This window comes from Danio rerio, chromosome 12 (genome assembly GCF_052040795.2).
Source record: "Danio rerio strain M-AB ecotype USA chromosome 12, GRCz13ab, whole genome shotgun sequence".
NCBI classification, from domain to species: Eukaryota; Metazoa; Chordata; class Actinopteri; order Cypriniformes; family Danionidae; genus Danio; species Danio rerio.
The window spans coordinates 27,363,956-27,382,533 of record NC_141032.1 but is presented as its reverse complement, the minus strand read 5'-3'; the positions used below and the strand labels follow the sequence as shown (position 1 = coordinate 27,382,533).

Genomic DNA, 18,578 nt, shown 5'->3' with positions numbered 1-18,578 from the left:
GTGAAGATTGCTTTTTTTATTTCAGTTCATTTTTAAAAAATCATATGACTGAAAATATTAAAAATAGGGTCATTCCACATAGCAGCATATCCACAACTGATCTCTGTGACAAAGCTCATTTTCAGGGAAAAAAAGGTCAGTTTTCTTGGGATTTTTGCCTGAAATTCAATCATGTGAACGTCAGGCGTGGACTAATGAGGTGACTTTGAAACGATCTTTGTATATTTTACAGTGAGTTATGTAATAACCCCTAAGCATTCCTGCAGCTGACTTTTTTGCTTGAGACAAATGTAATGAATGAATATATTATTGTATATTTGTACGTTTATTGAATGTTTTGGAATTATGTAATTGTTACTTAAAATGATCCTGTAGATTAAAATGTATTTACCCTGAAACTACAAAAGAACACAGAGTCCAAGATCAAAACCAAAAGGAGATTAGTTCTTTATGCAATGTACAAAAATAACCCAGCAGTTCCATTGCATCACTAAATTGCGTCACCTGAATGCTTTTTTTTTTTTTCTTGTGATGATGTTAAAAGGTTCTGGTAGTTTGTTTATTGAGCAGTGAAGTGAAAAGAGGGTTGACTGACCTAAATACTTGCTCATTCTAATTTTACAAACCAAATTACTGATACTGAGGAGTAAAGTTGTTTAAAAACGGTGAGTATTCTTTATAAACTCGTAATTGCACATTAAATTTCCCTAATTCCAATATTAAAATACCCTAATTCAGACCTTTTTCTTAAAATTGTTAGATATAAGAATTGCATTTTGAGATCCAAGTCATAATTGCAACTTACAAACCATATAAACTTAGAAATGAGAGAAATAAAATTTCAAGTTTAAGGAAATACTGTACATTCAAATTTGTGACATACAAACTCAAAATTGCAAGATATAAACTCAGAGTTGTAAGAAATTAGCTCAGGATTCTAAGGACAGTTTAGAATTACACAAATACATACATACATACATACATCCATACATAAATAAATAATCTCAGAGTTGTGAGAAAAAAGTTAAAATTCTGAAACCAAAATGAATTCTGGAATATAAACGGAAAGTTGTAAGAGCTGATAAACCTGCAATTCAGAGTCTAATAAAGAAATTTAGCAAACTGAGATGTCCTTTCCTTCATTTATTTTTCAAAGTTTGACGTAAAACTACTCAGTTTCTCAGCCTGTTTCAAAATTAGTGCTAATTTAATAATTTAAAAGAGTATTTGTTTTCTTATGAATGTTTTGTAGGGTTTTTTTTAACAGACAATAGGGTCATTAGTGTCCAAATAGACCATTTCAATGTCATGTCATTGGCCCCATGAACATTTCCTGCTTGTTATCAAGCTATTTTATAACTGTAACAAGAGGAAATTCAATCATAACTTATGTTAATACAGCTATAATAACATTATTTATCAATGTGGCTATTTTTGGATTCTCAGAAGAAATGAAAAATGTAAAACAGGAAATATGTTGCGATCATTGATTTTGTTTACATCTCTCAAGGTGGTCTGTATTACATTTTCTGAGGTGCAATCAGCAATGGTGGCAATGTCTGATACATAATGATGATTTGACTGGGATAGTTCAGCCAAAAATGAAAATCTCCTGTTATTTTACTTACTCTCAGGTCATCCAAGATGTAGCTGAATGCATGGTCCTTGGAGATTCTATAATGGCAGTCAATGAGTGTGAGCTTCTGGTTGCTGCAAGTCATGCCTGCAAGTGTAATTTATAGGAGTTGTCGCATCTGGACAATCACAGGTAAGAACCATTTTGTCAAAAATCTACATCCTCACTCTCTTGTTACCTAACACCTGAGTACACACTTGTGCATATGTCCTTAAGTGATGGGAGGCTGACGCTTACTGCATTTGTCTGTGTGCCAAAAACGGTTTGCAGCAAATAATATTGTGATAAATATTGTTAACTAATTTCTTTGCACAGACATATTGTTTTGCTTCAAAAGAACTCATTTCAAAAATAGGGGACCATTGACCTTACGTTGATATTATGACCAGGGACCACATATTTACACAAAATCTATTTTAAAGTTCTTCTAAAGAAAATAAGTCACCTACATCTTCAAGGGCCTGAAGGTGGTTAAATTAACAGTAAATGTAAACTTTTACTTCCGCTTCGAATGCGTTGTCGAGGTAGGTGTGACGTAGCCGTTGCATAGTCACATACTCTTCGCCCTACCCTGAAGATCAAGTGTGTTGAGGTAAGTCTGGCATAGCCATCGAACAGTCGCATACTCTTCAACCTACCTTGAAGTGCACCCTGATGCGCAGCTCTCAAAAAAATTTTTACCACATGTTGTGATGACATGGAGTGCAAGATCTGTGATTGGTCAGCTTGGTAGAGGTGATGAGTGTGGGAAGAGCCGAGAACTATGGGGTGGTATGAGGCTGGTGGCGTGAGTACAAGTGTCAAGTCCTGAAGAGGAGCTCCAGATGCATACTTTGTTTTGTGTTTACTTTATGATTAAAATAGCTGAACATTCAGGGTTTCCAGCCTTTCTTGCTTGAATGAATGTGAGTTTAAGCTACAGCAATGCACCCATTTCAGATGAAAACACAAAACCCACAGAAAACTTGACAAAGTGAGGCATAGAAACTCCATTGCCCACTTTTGTTTTGGAAGGGTTATTTACAGAGCAGCACAGATGGAATACAGAAGTACAAATGCACACAACTACATCAGCTACGCACAAGGTATGTGCCATGTGGTACACCAATCAGTCAATGCAGGCTTGACGTAAACCCTGACACACACCTTAATGCGCACCTCTTAAAAACTGTAACTACACATCACAGTGACGCAGAGCACAAGATCTGTGATTGGTTGGCTAAAGTAGCACCGGTTCCTGCCTCTTCCTTCCCTAAATGAGTGTGAGTTTGAGCTGCAATGCTCAGCATAATTGAGTACTACCTATTTAGAATATTTTTCATCCATTTCTTAGTGAATATAGGCAATGTATTTAGGTGCATTTAAACAAAACAGATTTATTAAACAGATGTTCAGTATTTATAAAAATAATATTTTAGTTACCAAACATATTTAGAAATTGAAAGATAATACAATTAAATTCAAGCTATATATGTATATATATATATATATATATATATATATATATATATATATATATATATATATATATATATATATATATATATATATATATATATATATATATATATATGTGTTTATAAACAAAAAAATTCAACAAATTTTTTACAAAATTTCTCTTGATTTTTCCTCTTTTTTAAAAATTTGTATTCAATCTTTTTTAACATATAAATTTGGCTGTACTAGTTTTTGGACTGTTATTGTATGGTTACTTTGTTAGATAAACTCCAGAGTTGGCTTCAGTACTAAATAATCTCATGTATAGCCTGTATAGCTTCCTAATAAAAAAAAAAAAGAATTTAAAAAATAGACTTGTGAGGGGTGTACTTATATATGCTGAGCACTGTACTTCAACAGTAGCATTGCATGCATTTCCAGCACGAATCCAAAAAATCAGCAAAGAAACTCAATACAGAGGTATTTAGAAGCCCCACTACCTACTAGTGTTGATGAAGTATTACTGCCAGAGCAGCACAGACAAAACTCAAAAGTATAAATGCTCACAACGACATCGACTATGTGAAAATATAGAGCAATCATTTAAGTTGCCTGTGATCAAAATATAGATTTTTGAGATTATGCAAATCTTCTAATTTTAAAACCATGCTTGATGCTGAATGTACTGTTGAAGTGCACTTTATTATAATAAAATAAGCTGCTCAGTTGGAGCATTTCATTTTCCAAATTAAAGTAACAGGAGAGTTTTATGTTTTTGCAGCATTTAGTTTCAGGTCGGTAAAGCCCCAAATATGTAATAATGTATAGTACAAGAGTTAACTTAGAATTGCGAGAAATAAAATTAAGCATTGAGTATGACAGAACTAACCTTAGAATTGTGGGAAATTAATTAATATTTAAAATGATAATACATTTGTACACTCAAAAATAAAGGTATGTGAGCTGTCACTGGGGTGGTACCTTTTCAAAAGGTACAAATTTGTACTTCAAGGGTCCATATTAATACCTCAACGGTACATATTAGTACCTAAAAAGTACAGAAGTGTTCCTCTTAAAATTTTTAGGTACTAATATGTACTTTTGATGTACCAATATGGACCATTTAAGTACCAATGTGTACCTTTATTTTAAGAGAGTAATGCAAAATAAAAAATAAAAAATTCAATTAGGGTATTCTGAAAATGAAATGTTATAGTAGTATAACTGAATTGAATATTGTAACTGTAATACTATACATAAATACACACACCAACCACAGAACACAACATTTATATATTTTCTGAACCCCAGAAGATTCAGAGCAAAAAATTAAATTCATCTTGTGCTGAAAAAAGGAGGGGTCTTTAAAAAGTGCTGTGTTTAACGTAGATCTGCTTTGACATTGTACGCAGGTTATGCTGTTCTGCTTTTACCAGGTCTGACGTCATCAGTGTATGACAAGATCAGGATATCAGAGCATGGCATGAATCACAGCATCTGTGCAAGTAGATCAAATAAGCCATGTTACTGTGGAGACCAGGCGGACAGAATGCTTGCCCCTCGGGCTTTGTATGCTGTCCGTGACCTGTGTGCATGAACAAAGGAAGATTTTCTGACTAAATGTTCAACAAGATCTCGGAAAGAGCAAGCACATGTTTGTTAGGTTGGCACCAATCCTGATGAAAAAATGCTTTTGCTAAATTGATTTTTTAATAGGTGCAAAAAGTTCTTTATGCATTTAATTATCATATTTCTCTATAAAAATCATATTTAATATATGTGACTCAGGACCACAAAAGTGAGATTTATACACCATCTGAAATCTGAACAAATATTATATATCATTGATATGGTTTGTTAGGCAGTCGATTCGAATGTTATCACTCAATTGAACAGCGTTATCAGTGGATATCAGCTGATAGTTATGGCCCAGTAGGGGCCTACTGCCCCTACTACTAGGCTTAGTAGGCTGTTATCATCCATCCACATGGTTAATCAGCTATAGATCACATACGGCTGCGGCCGCAAGTTACAGAGAATTATTTATATTATTTATTAAAATTCCCATTAAGATTTTATTAATGTCTACCCCTACATCAACCCTAAATCCAACCATCACAGTAATGTAAATACAATTCAATTCAATTTATGTTTATTTATATAGCGATTTTACAATGTAGATTGTGTTAAAGCAGCTTAACATAGAAGTTCTAGTCTTTCAGGAATCAGTCTCACGCTTTCCACTCCTCCATGACACCACAGCATCAGCTCAGGATATCGCCAGGTCCAGGATTATGGATAGCTTGGCATCATTTTTTCACAGGTCTCTCATGCATCATACCATTATGCGATGCACTGTGTGTATGCTTTGCTAAAAAGATAGCTCTTTCATCTAGTTTTGAACTGAAAGAGGACGTCTAATCCTTTGGCATTATCAGGAAAGCTATTCCAGAGATTAGGAGCCATAAATGAAAAGGCTTGACCTCCTTCAGTAAACTTTGCTATTCTAGGTACTAACAGAAGCCCTGAGCTTTGAGATCTTAAAAAGCGGGTTGGATTGTAGCAAGACTGAAGGTTGGTTAAATAAACAGGAGTTAGATTATTTAAAGCTTTATTCACCTTATTCCTCGCCGACAAGTGAGCGCAGCCACTTGAATCTTTTTGGCTCGAGACTTCCGGTCTCATTCGCTTCCATTCATTTTTAGACATTAAAAACTGCTCGTTTCGCTGCTTGATGTTACAAACTGATATTTTCTTACTATATTATTCTACTTGGTCTGTATAGTTATACAAGCGTTTGTTTGTAGAGCAAGTAGTTTGACAGTTTTCTGCCGTTTATAATTGTTAGTCATTTCTCCCATAGGCAACTGAATCGTAAGTTCTAAAACAATCGTAAAAACAGGCGCACTTCCGCATTTTAGTATAAGGTCAATATAAGGTCAATAGGTAAGACGTAATATTTTTTTAATCATTACGGAACTGAACAGGCAGCCAGTGTATGGGGGATACAATTGGGGTGATATGGTCATATTTTCTAGACCTGGTAAGAAACAGATCTGGAGTCTTCTCTATTAGTATAACTGATTAACTACACTGTAAAACCCAAAAAGTTACTAGAACTCAAAACCATTTGAGGAAACCGATTGCAACAAACCATTTAAATTTAAAAACTGAGTAAATGAAGCAATTTGAGCTCAGTAAAACCTATTAAATCAAGAGAACTCAAACTAACTGAGTACTGCAAAACCCAATAAGTGAAGGCAACTCAAACTGTTTGAGGTAACCGATTGCTACAATCCATTTGAGTTAAAAAAAAACTAATCTGTAAAAAGAAAATGAATGAATGAATATTATTCAATGCAATCTTGTGGAAATTTAAGCATGTACTGACAGATATATTTCACTTTGAATTGTTTATGTTTCAGTGATATCTTGAGGTAAGCAGAAATGAAGACTGAGCTGGTTTTAGCTAAAAAATGACTATTTTAGTTGTATTCATGTTGATTTTCACACTGCACCAATGATTCTGATATAGTAATTTATTTGAAACCTGCTTTGAAATCTCTGTTGAATAATGTGATTTGACATAAAAAGCAATACGTTAGGTGCAATTTGTAGAAGCGTGGAGGGTAAAGTCATGCAGGAGATTGGGAAAAGTTATCTGTGCAAATCAGTGTGGAGAATTTTTTAATGCACCGGGCATTTTTTTTCTTTGCTGATGACGAGAGGAACGAAAGCTGAGTTGATCACGCTTGAGATAGAGGACATATGAGAGACCATGTGTTCTCAAACAGAAGCCTCACTTCACAAGAACATGTTCAGCATGTGGCAATATCAGGAATTAAAATCTGGAGATTTTATAGGACATGAATATGAAAACTCATTTTAAACCTTTATGAGTGTTTCTTTCTTTCTTTCTTTCTTTCTTTCTTTCTTTCTTTCTTTCTTTCTTTCTTTCTTTCTTTCTTTCTTTCTTTCGTTTTTCTTTCTTTCTTGTTTAATTTAAAATAAATACAGCATTGGTGAGAAAAGATTTCACCATTAAAAAATGCCGGAAAATATTTGTAAATTTGCAATTTTGTGATAATTTTTTCTTTGTTACTATTTTTTATCCTCTCCTTAACATTCATTAATTAATTTTCCTACCCTTTTTTTAATCAGGGTTCGCCACAGCTGAATGAACCGCCAACTATTCCAGCATGTGTTTTACGCAGCAGATACCCTTCCAGCCTCAGCATAGTACTGGGGAACATCCATACATACATTCATCCACACACACACTCATACACTACAGCCAATTTAGTTTATTCAATTCACCTATATGTCTTTAGACTGTGGGGAAACTGGAACACCCAGTGGAAACCCATGCCAACACGGGGAGAACATGCAAACTACACACAGAAATCAGAACTAACCCAGCTGGGACTTGAATCAGTAACCTTCTTGCTGTGAGGCGACATAGCTAACCACTGTGCCACCATGCTGCCCCTCTTTAACATTTGATGTTGAAAAGTGACTTTTTATTATCTGTATTGTGTTGTTTTACAGACTATTATATACTATTAATATGTCAATAATGGTCACTGTCAAATGGAAGAGTTCAATTAATTTCATCATCAAAAATCGACAGAGTAGAGATCAACATCCCATAATACAATTCATAATGCAAATAAACTGAAAACATATCAATCACAAAGCACAGAACCTGTTAATTATTCTTTTTGTTTTTTTTACAGTCTAATGTAAAAGGGTTCTGTTAGTTTATAAATGACAAAACAGTATAATAATATTATTCTTTGTAGAAATATCGTAGTCTCAGAAATAAAGGTACGTGATCTGTCATTGGGGGTGGTACTTTTTCAAAAGGTACAAATTTATACCTAAAAGGTCCATTTTAATACATTAAGGGTACATATTAGTACCTAAAAAAGTACAAAAGTGTTCTTCTTAAAATTTGTAGGTACTAATATGTACTTTTAAGGAAGCAAAATGGTCATTTCAAGTACAAATGTGTACCTTTTAAAAAGGTACCCCCCCCCTCCCCCAGTGACAACTCGCGTACTTTTATTTCTGAGAGTGTGATAAGATGATAAATCTAGTTTCATCATGGCAACAAAGGTGTAAAATGTTTACTTTTGGCAAGATGCATATTTTTTTAAATGAAAATATTATTTTAAAGTGCCATTACTGTTTTTCTCTACTTTAATACTGCCTTTCATAGTAGCACGCCTTAATTCAGTGGAATTTTGCCAAAGATCTTGTGATTTCTCAGTTCATTCATATGAATTCTCAGACTGCTAACAGATATTAATTTGTAATATCCTTGTCAAATCTTGTCAAACCTTGTCAAAATTCTTACAACTCGAATTCCAAGTTTACAAAAATGCAATAAAATATGGGATTTGAATATGGGATTTGTTGATCAACTTTAAGTTTATTTTATAGTGACAAAAGTACAAAGTAAAGGATTCTAATGTTTAGACAGAAGCAAAATAAAAGTGTAAAGGTCATAAAATATTCAAATAAAACACTTTTGAAAAAGCTCATAGGCCTAATAAGCCAGTGAATTGGTGATACATGAGGAATTGCATTTGTTTGTCAAATAAGCTGCTCAGTCTTTCCAAGCAAAGCAGGGTCACTTCTCATCACTTTGTGCCAAAAGCAATGTGAGAATGTCAAAAAAATCAAAAATCAAATTTATTAATGCACAATCACAGCCTCACATTTTAGCTTCCCAACAAGCATTTTTTGTTTTTTAAAAGATGATGTCTAATAGACATCTAAACAAAGCAGTCTCGGCTAAAACAGCTAAATTTGGGCTGTCAGTAAAAATTAAACAGTCTATATATAACTGCATTGTGTTGCCTTGTACCTGTACATGTGTAATGACAACAATGTTGATTCTAATCTAAAAATTATTACTTCCCAGAACTGTCGATTGCACCCTCAAAGAGTGGTCTTACCTCCAAAACCCACCTAGCATTCAATGCATTTCATCTTCATCTTCTGAGGCACAAGTCATTTATTGTAACAATAAAGTAAAATTCTGCCCTTTTATTTTCAGTTCAAAGTAAATGTGTTCTGTTTGAATATGTATTTATATGTATTTTCTTTCAGTGATGCAAAGCTGAATTTTCACATGACATTCATAAATGCACTGTTAATAATTTTTGTAAATTACACAGTACTGTAATATGAACTGTATTTTAGGACAGTTATGCAGTATGTTCCTGCATTTGAATTTTATTTATTGATTTAAAGCATTGTGAAAATGACTGTAGATTTTACAGTAAAGAAATACAATACTATAGATACACGTATTGCAGATAAATATCAGTATTCTTGCTGATTTGCAGTAAATTACTGTTGAACTGCTGCCAGTGAGTTACTGTAGATTCTACAGGAAATTGTTAACAGTGTGCTCTTCATGTCCTCATTGATTAATTCACTTTTATTTCTGTTTTGATCAAGTTAATGTGCCCTTAGTGTTTTCTTTTTTTCATAAAACCTTGTGTTGTGCTTGCCCTTTTGTGTACAACTATTGGTGCACATAAGGCCAGAAAGATAATGTTGCATATGCACTTTTTGGCAAAACACCATTTTGTGTGAATTGATATTTTAGACCAGAAAGTAAGAATTGTCCATGCAGTTTTTATTTTTTTATTTTTATTCATTTTTAATTCTCTGTCTCCTTATTCAAACTCTGCTCCTCATCCTCCTTCTCTTGCTTCTCCTTCTCATCAGCCGTCTAATTATCTTGTTGTTTCTATTCTTTGTTCCCTTTCTCTTCTCTTTCTCCTTCTTTGTCTTTTCCCTCTCTTCCTCATTCTCCTCCTCCACCTCATCATTGTCTGTTATCATCTCCTCTTTTATCACCATCTCCTCATTCTCCTCCTCCACCTCATCATTTTCTGATATCATTTCCTCTTTTATCACCATCTCCTCATTCTTCTCCTCTTTCTCTTCATTTTCTTTCATTCTGTCCTCGTTCATCTTCACCATCTCCTCATTCTTCTCCTCCTTCTCTTCATTTTCTTTCATTCTGTCCTTGTTCATCTTCACCATCTCCTCATTCTTCTCCTCTTTCTCTTCATTTTCTTTTATTCTGTCCTTGTTCATCTTCACCATCTCCTCATTCTTTTCCTCCTTCTCTTCATTTTCTGTCAACCTCTCCTCTTTCATCTTCATCTCCTTCTCCTCTTTCATCCTATTCCTCCTCCTCCTCTTTCTCTTTTTGATCTTGTCCTCCTCTGTGTTCTTCTCATCATTCATTCTCATCTCCTCCTCCTCCTCTGTGTTCTTTTTATCATTCATTCTCATCTCCTCCTTCTCCTCTGTGTTCTTCTCATCATTCATTCTCATCTCCTCCTCCTCCTCTTTTTTGACGTACTCTACGTTGAGTGTCAAGTCATCTGTCTCGTCCACCTAATAAACAAAACCAAACTAAGTCAATTCACATGTTATGATATCATAAATTTCCTCTCAAAATCCTGAAACAGATTCTTGACATATTAGTGAAAGCATCAGGAGAACATGGATTAAAACAGTTGCTCATCTTTATATACTCACCTTTAGGTCGTCCATCACACAGCTCACTTCATGAACGATGTCCGGAGCAACCTCCAGACTCTGATCAGACTGGGATTGGCAGAGAAAGTCATCTGCTAATAGAGAAATGACTGCAGTTAGTCCATTTTACACTCAAGGCGATGTTAAACTTTGGGTAAAGGGAAATAAATACAAATTATTTATACATACAAACTATTATATATACAAATTATTTATAACATTATAAACTTATATAGCAACAAATAAATATGATGATTTACCATCAGAGCCTTCAGAGTCAGAGAGCTGCTCCTCAGCCTGACGAAAGCAGGACATCCCAAAGAGTTTTGTGGTAGCTTTGAAGAACTTTGCTACCTTACTCTTCTTAGTTTTCACTTCCTCCTCATCTATTAAGAGAAATGAATGCAGATAACACATTTTAAAATTAAATTAAAATACAATTCGCAGAACATTCACATCACCAAAGTTTCACAACAAATTAAACTAAAAGAAAAACGCAAATGATTATCGTAGCTAAGCTTTTGTTACCACAAATTCAAAATCTGCTTCCACAATTGGTCAATGCACCAAAAACATTAAAATGATGTTTCATATTACATATCTAAAACGTTTTAAATGTTTGTTAAGCAAATTAATATGTTTGTAATATTCTATACACTTTTTACTTGTTCAAACTAATAAAAGTAAGCTGAAACAACACAATTCTTGAGATTTCATTGGGACAACTTAAAAATGTTTTGGGCCTGATTTCAGGAGCTTCAGCCTCATTTAAGGCCGGTTTAAGGTCTGTTAATAGGAGTCTGCCTGCCGAACTTTGACGGAAAAGGCACTCAATAACCTGTGAAACTCCTGAATACGAAGACTCATATCACTTCATAAATATGACTTACAATCACTGCCTCTTTCAGGCGCTTGCTTGAACTGCGTCTGTTTCTGGCTCCGGAAGATTTTGATTTTCCTGGCAGCCTTTAGGAGAGAGGGAAGTTTAAAGCGCCGTCTTTGCTTTGGCTTCTCCATCACAGTCAAATCGTTGATACTGAATCCATCCGCCATCATTCAGCAATGTGTTCACTTTAACAAAATCAGAGATCGTTTTTGCAAACCAACTGCAAACCAACAAAGTTAATTGCGTTTGTGCTGCAGGGTCACCGGTGACGTTTATGTGGAGAGATTCTAAACGTTCTACGCGTCACGAGATTCTACATGTTCAAAAGATTCCTTCGCGTGTGTTTACTTTTAAATCAAACGAAGTGACTAAGCAAATGCATATATTGATAAATATGATATATTGAATTATTAAAATGTGATATAGGCTATTGAATTAAAATGTGGTATATAGAATAATAATATGATATATTATTTATAATTTTATGTCATTATTATATGTATCTCTCTATTTTTACCACTACTATTGTTTACTGTGTTTTTATTATGTTCTTTATTTTTTATATACACTTTATAACTGCTTTGGCAAAACATTTGTAACATTGTCATGCCAATAAAGCAATTATTGAATTGAATTGAATTGCATAAATGCATATCACATAAAAACAATTATTATTAGCTCAATAAATCTAAATAATGATATATGACATAAGCTGTTTTAAATGGAATTTTTATTTTAAATTTATTAGAATTATATACACGTTTCCTCTGGGTGCTTCTGTTTCCCCCACAAGTCCAAAGACGTGGTATAGGTGAATTGGGTAGGCTAAAATTGACCACAGTGTATATGTGTAAATAAGTGTGTATGGATGTTTCCCAGTAATGGGTTGCAGCTGGAAGGGCATCTGCTGCGTAAAACATATGCTGGATGAGTTGGCGGTTCGTTCCGCTGTGGCGATCCCAGATTAAAAATGGCTAAGGCTAAGCCGAAAAGAAAATATATGAATAAATGGTACTATTTTCGGGAAATAGCTTTATTTATTTATTATTACTTAATGTATTTACTAACATTAACAAACAATAAATGATACATTTATTGCATGGAAGACGAAACCGGCAAAAACATTAAATAAATACGCAAATATATAAAAAATGATGAGTAAATAAACGCAATAATTCCTGCATAAATAAAATACAAAAAAAAATGCCAATAAATAAATGTATATAATAATCCACTAATTCCTGTATAAATAAATATATAAATAAATAATTGTGCGTTAGGGTTGTTGGCTGTTGAATTAGGGTAGGTTAGGGTCCCTCAAATGGTTTGCAGCTTGATGTACTGTGAGGGCTTGTGTGCATCAGTGATGCTGAGCGCTACGCCATTCACAGCTACCGGTAGGGTCACCCATAGTGGACAGGTCTCAGCTGAGATGCCCGACCAAGACAAACCACCTGATTCTGGACAGCAGAAGATTGGCCTGATACTCCAGACAGAAGATGTCAGCTGAATGACCGGAAACTTCAAAATCAAATTGCTTATGTGGGGAGTTACAGATTGACCAATGCAAGCTGTTAGCTCTTATCTGGAATATATCACACAGGCACGGAGAGAGAGAGAGAGAGAAAGAAAGAAAGAAAGAAAGAAAGAAAGAAATAAAGAAAGAAAGAAAGAAAGAAAGAAAGAAAGAAAGAAAGAAAGAAAGAAAGAAAGAAAGAAAGAAAGAAAGAAAGAAAGAAAGAGACATACAAAATAAATAAATCCAGCAGATATTAAGAATGAAATATTTTTTGGTAAAATGTTTATTATTTACCTTATTTAAAACATATTTAAATTTTTTAAAAACACATTTTAATGTCTTAAAATGGGAAAATCTACTTTTACTAAACACATGAATGACATTAAATTATTATTGACATTTAAATTATTGAAAATATTACATTTGACACAGAAATGACCACTAAAAAAAGATTTCAGTTCATTATTGTTTCAAATGTGAAAGGAAGCAAATAAGTAAACTTTTACAAAAACAATTTACAACACAAAAAAAAAAATCATACAAAAGTGTGTAAAGGATGACAAAATTATTGTGTGTGTGTGTAAATTATCCCTTTATTTTAAAGATTGAAGTTAATTGTACTTTTATTGCATTGTAATATTAAAATATCATTTTTAAATAAAAAATATTCCTCAAAATAAGATTCTAAAATTTCCAGTAGGTGGTAGTAATGTCTAATGAGTGAGATGATTGGTTCAAACAACTGAATCATTCAACACAGAAGTAAAGCGCTGCCTGGACTAGACTGTTTAAAACATGGAGTCATTCAGAAAGTAGACAAACACAATTTTCTACACAATTTTCAGTACTTTTTTCATTTTTAAATACAAAAAAAAAATAGTTTTACCTTATTTACAACATCCTCAACATTCTTAAATCTCTGTGTGGCCATTAGCATAAGATCTGAGTTCAGAGTTTTAATTTAAGAACTATTATTGACCTAGATTACTATTACTTTAAGAGATTGTTACTAGCAATATACACGATTACACCTATTTAAAATGCAACTCGTTTTGATTAAATCTTTAGATCAGCCATAAAGTACCATGATAACCTATGTAATACACAAACATTTATAACATTAATATTATTTAAAATAGGGCATTTTTTATGTTTTAATACAATAAAATCAGAAGAGGTTGTTATATCACGTTTAATTACTCAATATGGATCATTTAAAAACTGATTTGCATGGGGAAAATGCACTAGGTTAAAATCATAATGTGTCTACACATAAAATATCTAGTTACAAGAGCATACACTGCAGTATCCATACTACAGGGAGGTTTTTCCCCTGCCTAATCTTGCTCATGTGAATATTGCTGACTTGGACTTTCTAAAGTCGCATGCTTCTGTAATCCACAAGAGAGTGATATGCATATCAGAACCACATATGCAGAGTGTCTGAATACTGTAAAGGAAAGTAAACCAGACTGCAAGCACACATGAGCTTCACTGTATACTATTAAAGAAACTGACAGCCAACCTAGCTTATAGTGGGATTTTAAAGAACAGCTTGCCTTTATCACACAGCATGTTAAATGTCACATGACTGATTTGCATGGAGTGAGACTCACTCACATGATAATCACAGCATTTAGTTCACTGAAACCAGCTAATATCTTCAACTAATTTCAATTTCGTAGATTTAAGAAATGCAGTCAGTCCCTTTTTGTTTAAGATGATGGAGTCTACCATAGTAAAGCAGATTACATAATAAACCCATTTGCCACATCAGATGCTAGATCTAACAAAGCAAGTGCTTTTCAACTTATTTTAAGAGTAAGCTTTAAAGTAGATTTTGTAGATTATTAAACCTGTATTTTTGTGATCATCCAAAATTAGTATGTTATTGGGCAACGGGATGACAAATATAATTGTTATTTTGGGATTTACAAAACTACTTTGATATATTATGATTTATTTATGACTTCATAGATATTAAGGGGTGTAAAATGTGCTGAAAGCTTACAGACGATGAGTGAAAATTCTTTAAAAGTCCAAGTGTCCAGAAACAAATGTGCTTAAAAAAAGGTGAACAAATAAAATAAAATAAAAATACAGCTTTAAATTGTATTTAAGAATTGTAAATGTAACCTATAAAATAATAAAATAAAAATAAGAGACGCTTGTTTCATTATAGGAGTCGTCATAGCCTAAAATAAATAAAATTAATAAAATATTTTGCAACAAACAACAAATTAGCGAAAGGGAAAACAACACAATGCAATGATCCAGGTTAGAGACATCAAATTGGCTATGCAGTTCACAAATGTTGCCTTTATCAAATATCTCTGATGAAACTTATTATAATAAAATAAATGTGAATTTATTAGGGGCGAAGCAGTGGGGCAGTAGGTAGTGCTGTCGCCTCACAGCAAGAAGGTCGCTGGTTCGATCCTCGGCTCAGTTGGCGTTTTTGTGTGGAGTTTGCATGTTCTCTCTGCATTCGCTTGGGTTTCCTCCGGGTGCTCCGGTTTCCCCCACAGTCTAAAGACATGCGGTACAGGTAAATTGGTTAGGCTAAATTGTTCACAGTGTATGAGTGTGTGTGAATGAGTGTTTGTGGATGTTTCCCAGGGATCGGTTGCAGCTGGAAGGGTATCTGCTGCGTAAAAACATGCTGGATAAGTTGGCGGTTCATTCCGCTGTGGTGACCCCGGATTAATAAAGGGACTAACCCGACAAGAAAATGAATGAATGAATAAATGAATATATTATTGGGCGACACGGTGGCGCAGTGGGTAGCATGTTCGCCTCACAGCAAGAAGGTCGCTGATTTGAGCCACAGCTGGGTCAGGTGGCGTTTCTGTGTGGAGTTTGCATGTTCTCCCTGCGTTCGTGTGGGTTTCCTCCGGGTGCTCTAGTTTCTCCTACAAGTCCAAAGACGTGTGATATAGGTAAATTCGGTAAGCTAAATTGTCCATATTTGTGTCAATGAGTGTGGGTCTTTCCCATAGTTGGGTTGCGGCTAGAAGGGCATCTGCTGCTTAAAACATGTGCTGGATTAGTTGGCGGTTCATTTCGCTGTGTCAACCCTGGGATAATAAAGGGACTAAGCTGAAAAGAAAATGAATGAATGAAAGAATAAATATGTTATAATATAATACATGCTGTAATTAAGTGAAATTAAGCAGTACTGGTTCTTCATGTTTGAGCAAAGAAGTCCAAACTAGCCCCCGCACACCAAAGTTGGCCCATGATAATCTTTGATTTAGTCCCCATCCCACAAGAGAAGAAAGTGAGAATGATGTTGAGGGTTGGGGCGATCACCTTTAAAAGAGATGGTCATTTCTTATTTAACAGAACTTTTTTATTTGTTTTATTTCTGATACAAAACTGAAACAGACAGAAAATAAATGTTTTTTTTTAGTGCTGTAAATCAGAAATGCCCAAAGTAGAGCCCACGGACCAAAGTTGGCCCATAGCAACCTTTGATTTGGCCCACCATCCCATCTGAGAGGAGAATGATGGAGATGTTGGCAAATGCCTTTAACACAGAGATAGTTGTTTCTAATTTGACATAGCCTTTTTTTTAATTATAATTTTATTGCTGAGCTACAAAAAAGCAAACTCAAATTAAATGTTTCAATTAAATGTTGTAAATAATTCAAATTGCTTTAAATGTTAACGCTGTTGACTCATTTACAGTATAAAGGACTATGCAGGAGACAAGCAAATCAGGGCTAATGCTATAGTGTAATTCCGTTATAAAGGAGATTGTTTTGTTTTTACTGTAATAAGTTCATCATAAATTTAAAAAACTACTGTATTAGTATATATAAAGCAATGTTTTCTAATCATTTTTGAACATTATTAAATAAATTAGGACATTAGCCATGGCAACTATGTTTACCTTCGACTCACAAAACTCAATCAAATTTGGTTTTTGGCCCTTCGTATAAAAAAGTCTGGGCACCCCTGCTGTAAATGAATCAGATTTTAAAAAATATAAATGCTGTCACTCAACACATAGAGTACAATGCTGTTATAAATTGGAGTTTTTTTATTGTAAAAAGTTCATTATAAAATGTAAAAACATACTGCATTAGTTAATATAAAACAATGCTTTCTAGTTATTTTTAAATATTAAATAAATTAGGAAATCACCAGTGGCAACTTTAATAAAGTTTGGCATATTTACCTTCAGCCCACCACCCTCAATCAAATTTGGTTTTTGGCCTATCATATGAAAAAGTTTGGGTCAATTATGTCCATTTACAATATTTATATCTTGCCACTCAAGTCAACCACCATCTCCATCCTGAGGCTGTCATAGGCTGCTATTGTCTGGGATGGATTTACTGAAGTCCAAATTCTAAACGAGTCTTTCTTTTGAATCGAATCTTTTTTAAAGATCTGCTCAGCTGGTTCACAAAGCCTACATCAGCGATTCGTTTGTCGGCATGAATTGCTAAGGCATGTCACAAAAAAGTGTCCGGGCATGCCTAGTTCGCACTAAAAGCTTAAAATGAGCAAATCATAAGAACACATTCAAAGTGAACCGAGACGTTTATAAAGCAAAAGGTAAGATCTAAAAGATAAAAATGACGAAGTGTTAAAACAAAATATGCTGAAATTAAGTGTTTGACAATATTTATTGCTTTTTCTTCAACATAAAATATGTTAATGTTATAATATGCTCCTCATATACAAGCAAGTTATGATTAACTTATATACTTTATTAGCAAACTTGGCTGTTAATGTTCTATCTCAGTTCACTTGAAACTCAATTACGTTTACATTTAATTTGACCAGATAGCTGAATGGGCTATACATATGTTATTATTATTATTATTATTATTATTATTATTATTATTATTATTATTATTATTATTATTATTATTATTATTATTATATTATTTCCCTTTTGCTACCCCACTAATAAAAATGGGTTGCATTTTTTAACTTCTAATGTTAACAAATCCCATGCATTTTTTTCAACACATCCCATAATTTCTAAAATATCAGCCTCTATTAAATGGTTGATAAGTAGGTTTATGGTAGAAGAACCAGAATTAATATATATACTATGAAAAATCTGAAAATATAAGTGTAAGACTAATTTATTTAAAAAAACACAATCAAAATAAAACATTTTTGAACACTAAATCATCTTTCATTTTTTGCCAAAAGTATGCCATAAAACATTTATTTTTTAACAATAAAACCAAAATGAAGCATAGTATTGCTTAATAGTATTAAGCATAATATTTTTGTAAATCAACAATGTTGTGTGTTACCCATTATTTAAAACATCAATATCAACATATGGCCAACCATTTGGTAGAGCAGGCAGTTAAAAGGGTAATATTATTATTATTAGGTTATTGTTAATAATAATAATATTATTATGTTATTATTTAAATCATAATTGAAAACGAGCCCACATGTTTCATCATGTAAAATTTGGAACCGATTCTTTTAAAGCGACTGTTTAAAAGAACCGACTCACTAAATTGATTCGAACGTCCCACCATGAGCTGGAATTT

The 18,578-nt window shown here is 33.5% G+C and overlaps 1 protein-coding gene across 2 annotated transcripts; it reads right to left on the bottom strand.

Moving 5' to 3' along the window:
* Positions 1 to 8,493: 8,493 nt before the first annotated feature.
* Positions 8,494 to 11,855, bottom strand: LOC137496867 (uncharacterized). 2 transcript variants are annotated; one of them, XM_087276364.1, is made up of 4 exons: positions 11,533 to 11,855; positions 10,903 to 11,028; positions 10,643 to 10,737; positions 8,494 to 10,498 (listed from the first exon to the last, which is right to left on the bottom strand). In XM_087276364.1, exons 1-4 carry the CDS (start codon positions 11,696 to 11,698, stop codon positions 9,770 to 9,772), a joined length of 1,116 nt encoding a protein of 371 aa, XP_087132490.1. In that variant the 5' UTR covers positions 11,699 to 11,855; the 3' UTR covers positions 8,494 to 9,769. The 2 variants fall into 2 exon arrangements, with proteins under 2 accessions (XP_087132490.1, XP_087132491.1); XM_087276365.1 differs by having other exon boundaries at positions 10,643 to 10,734; positions 11,533 to 11,851.
* Between the last annotated feature and the right edge of the window lie 6,723 nt (positions 11,856 to 18,578).

Excerpts from the sequence above, each read along its gene's own strand:
- LOC137496867 (XM_087276364.1), bottom strand. The coding sequence starts at position 11,698 with ATGATGGCGGATGGATTCAGTATCAACGATTTGACTGTGATGGAGAAG. Across the intron at positions 10,738-10,902 it reads TGACTCTGAAGGCTCTGATG|CAGATGACTTTCTCTGCCAA; the intron begins GTAAATCATCAT and ends TTTCTCTATTAG. Across the intron at positions 10,499-10,642 it reads GTGTGATGGACGACCTAAAG|GTGGACGAGACAGATGACTT; the intron begins GTGAGTATATAA and ends TTTGTTTATTAG.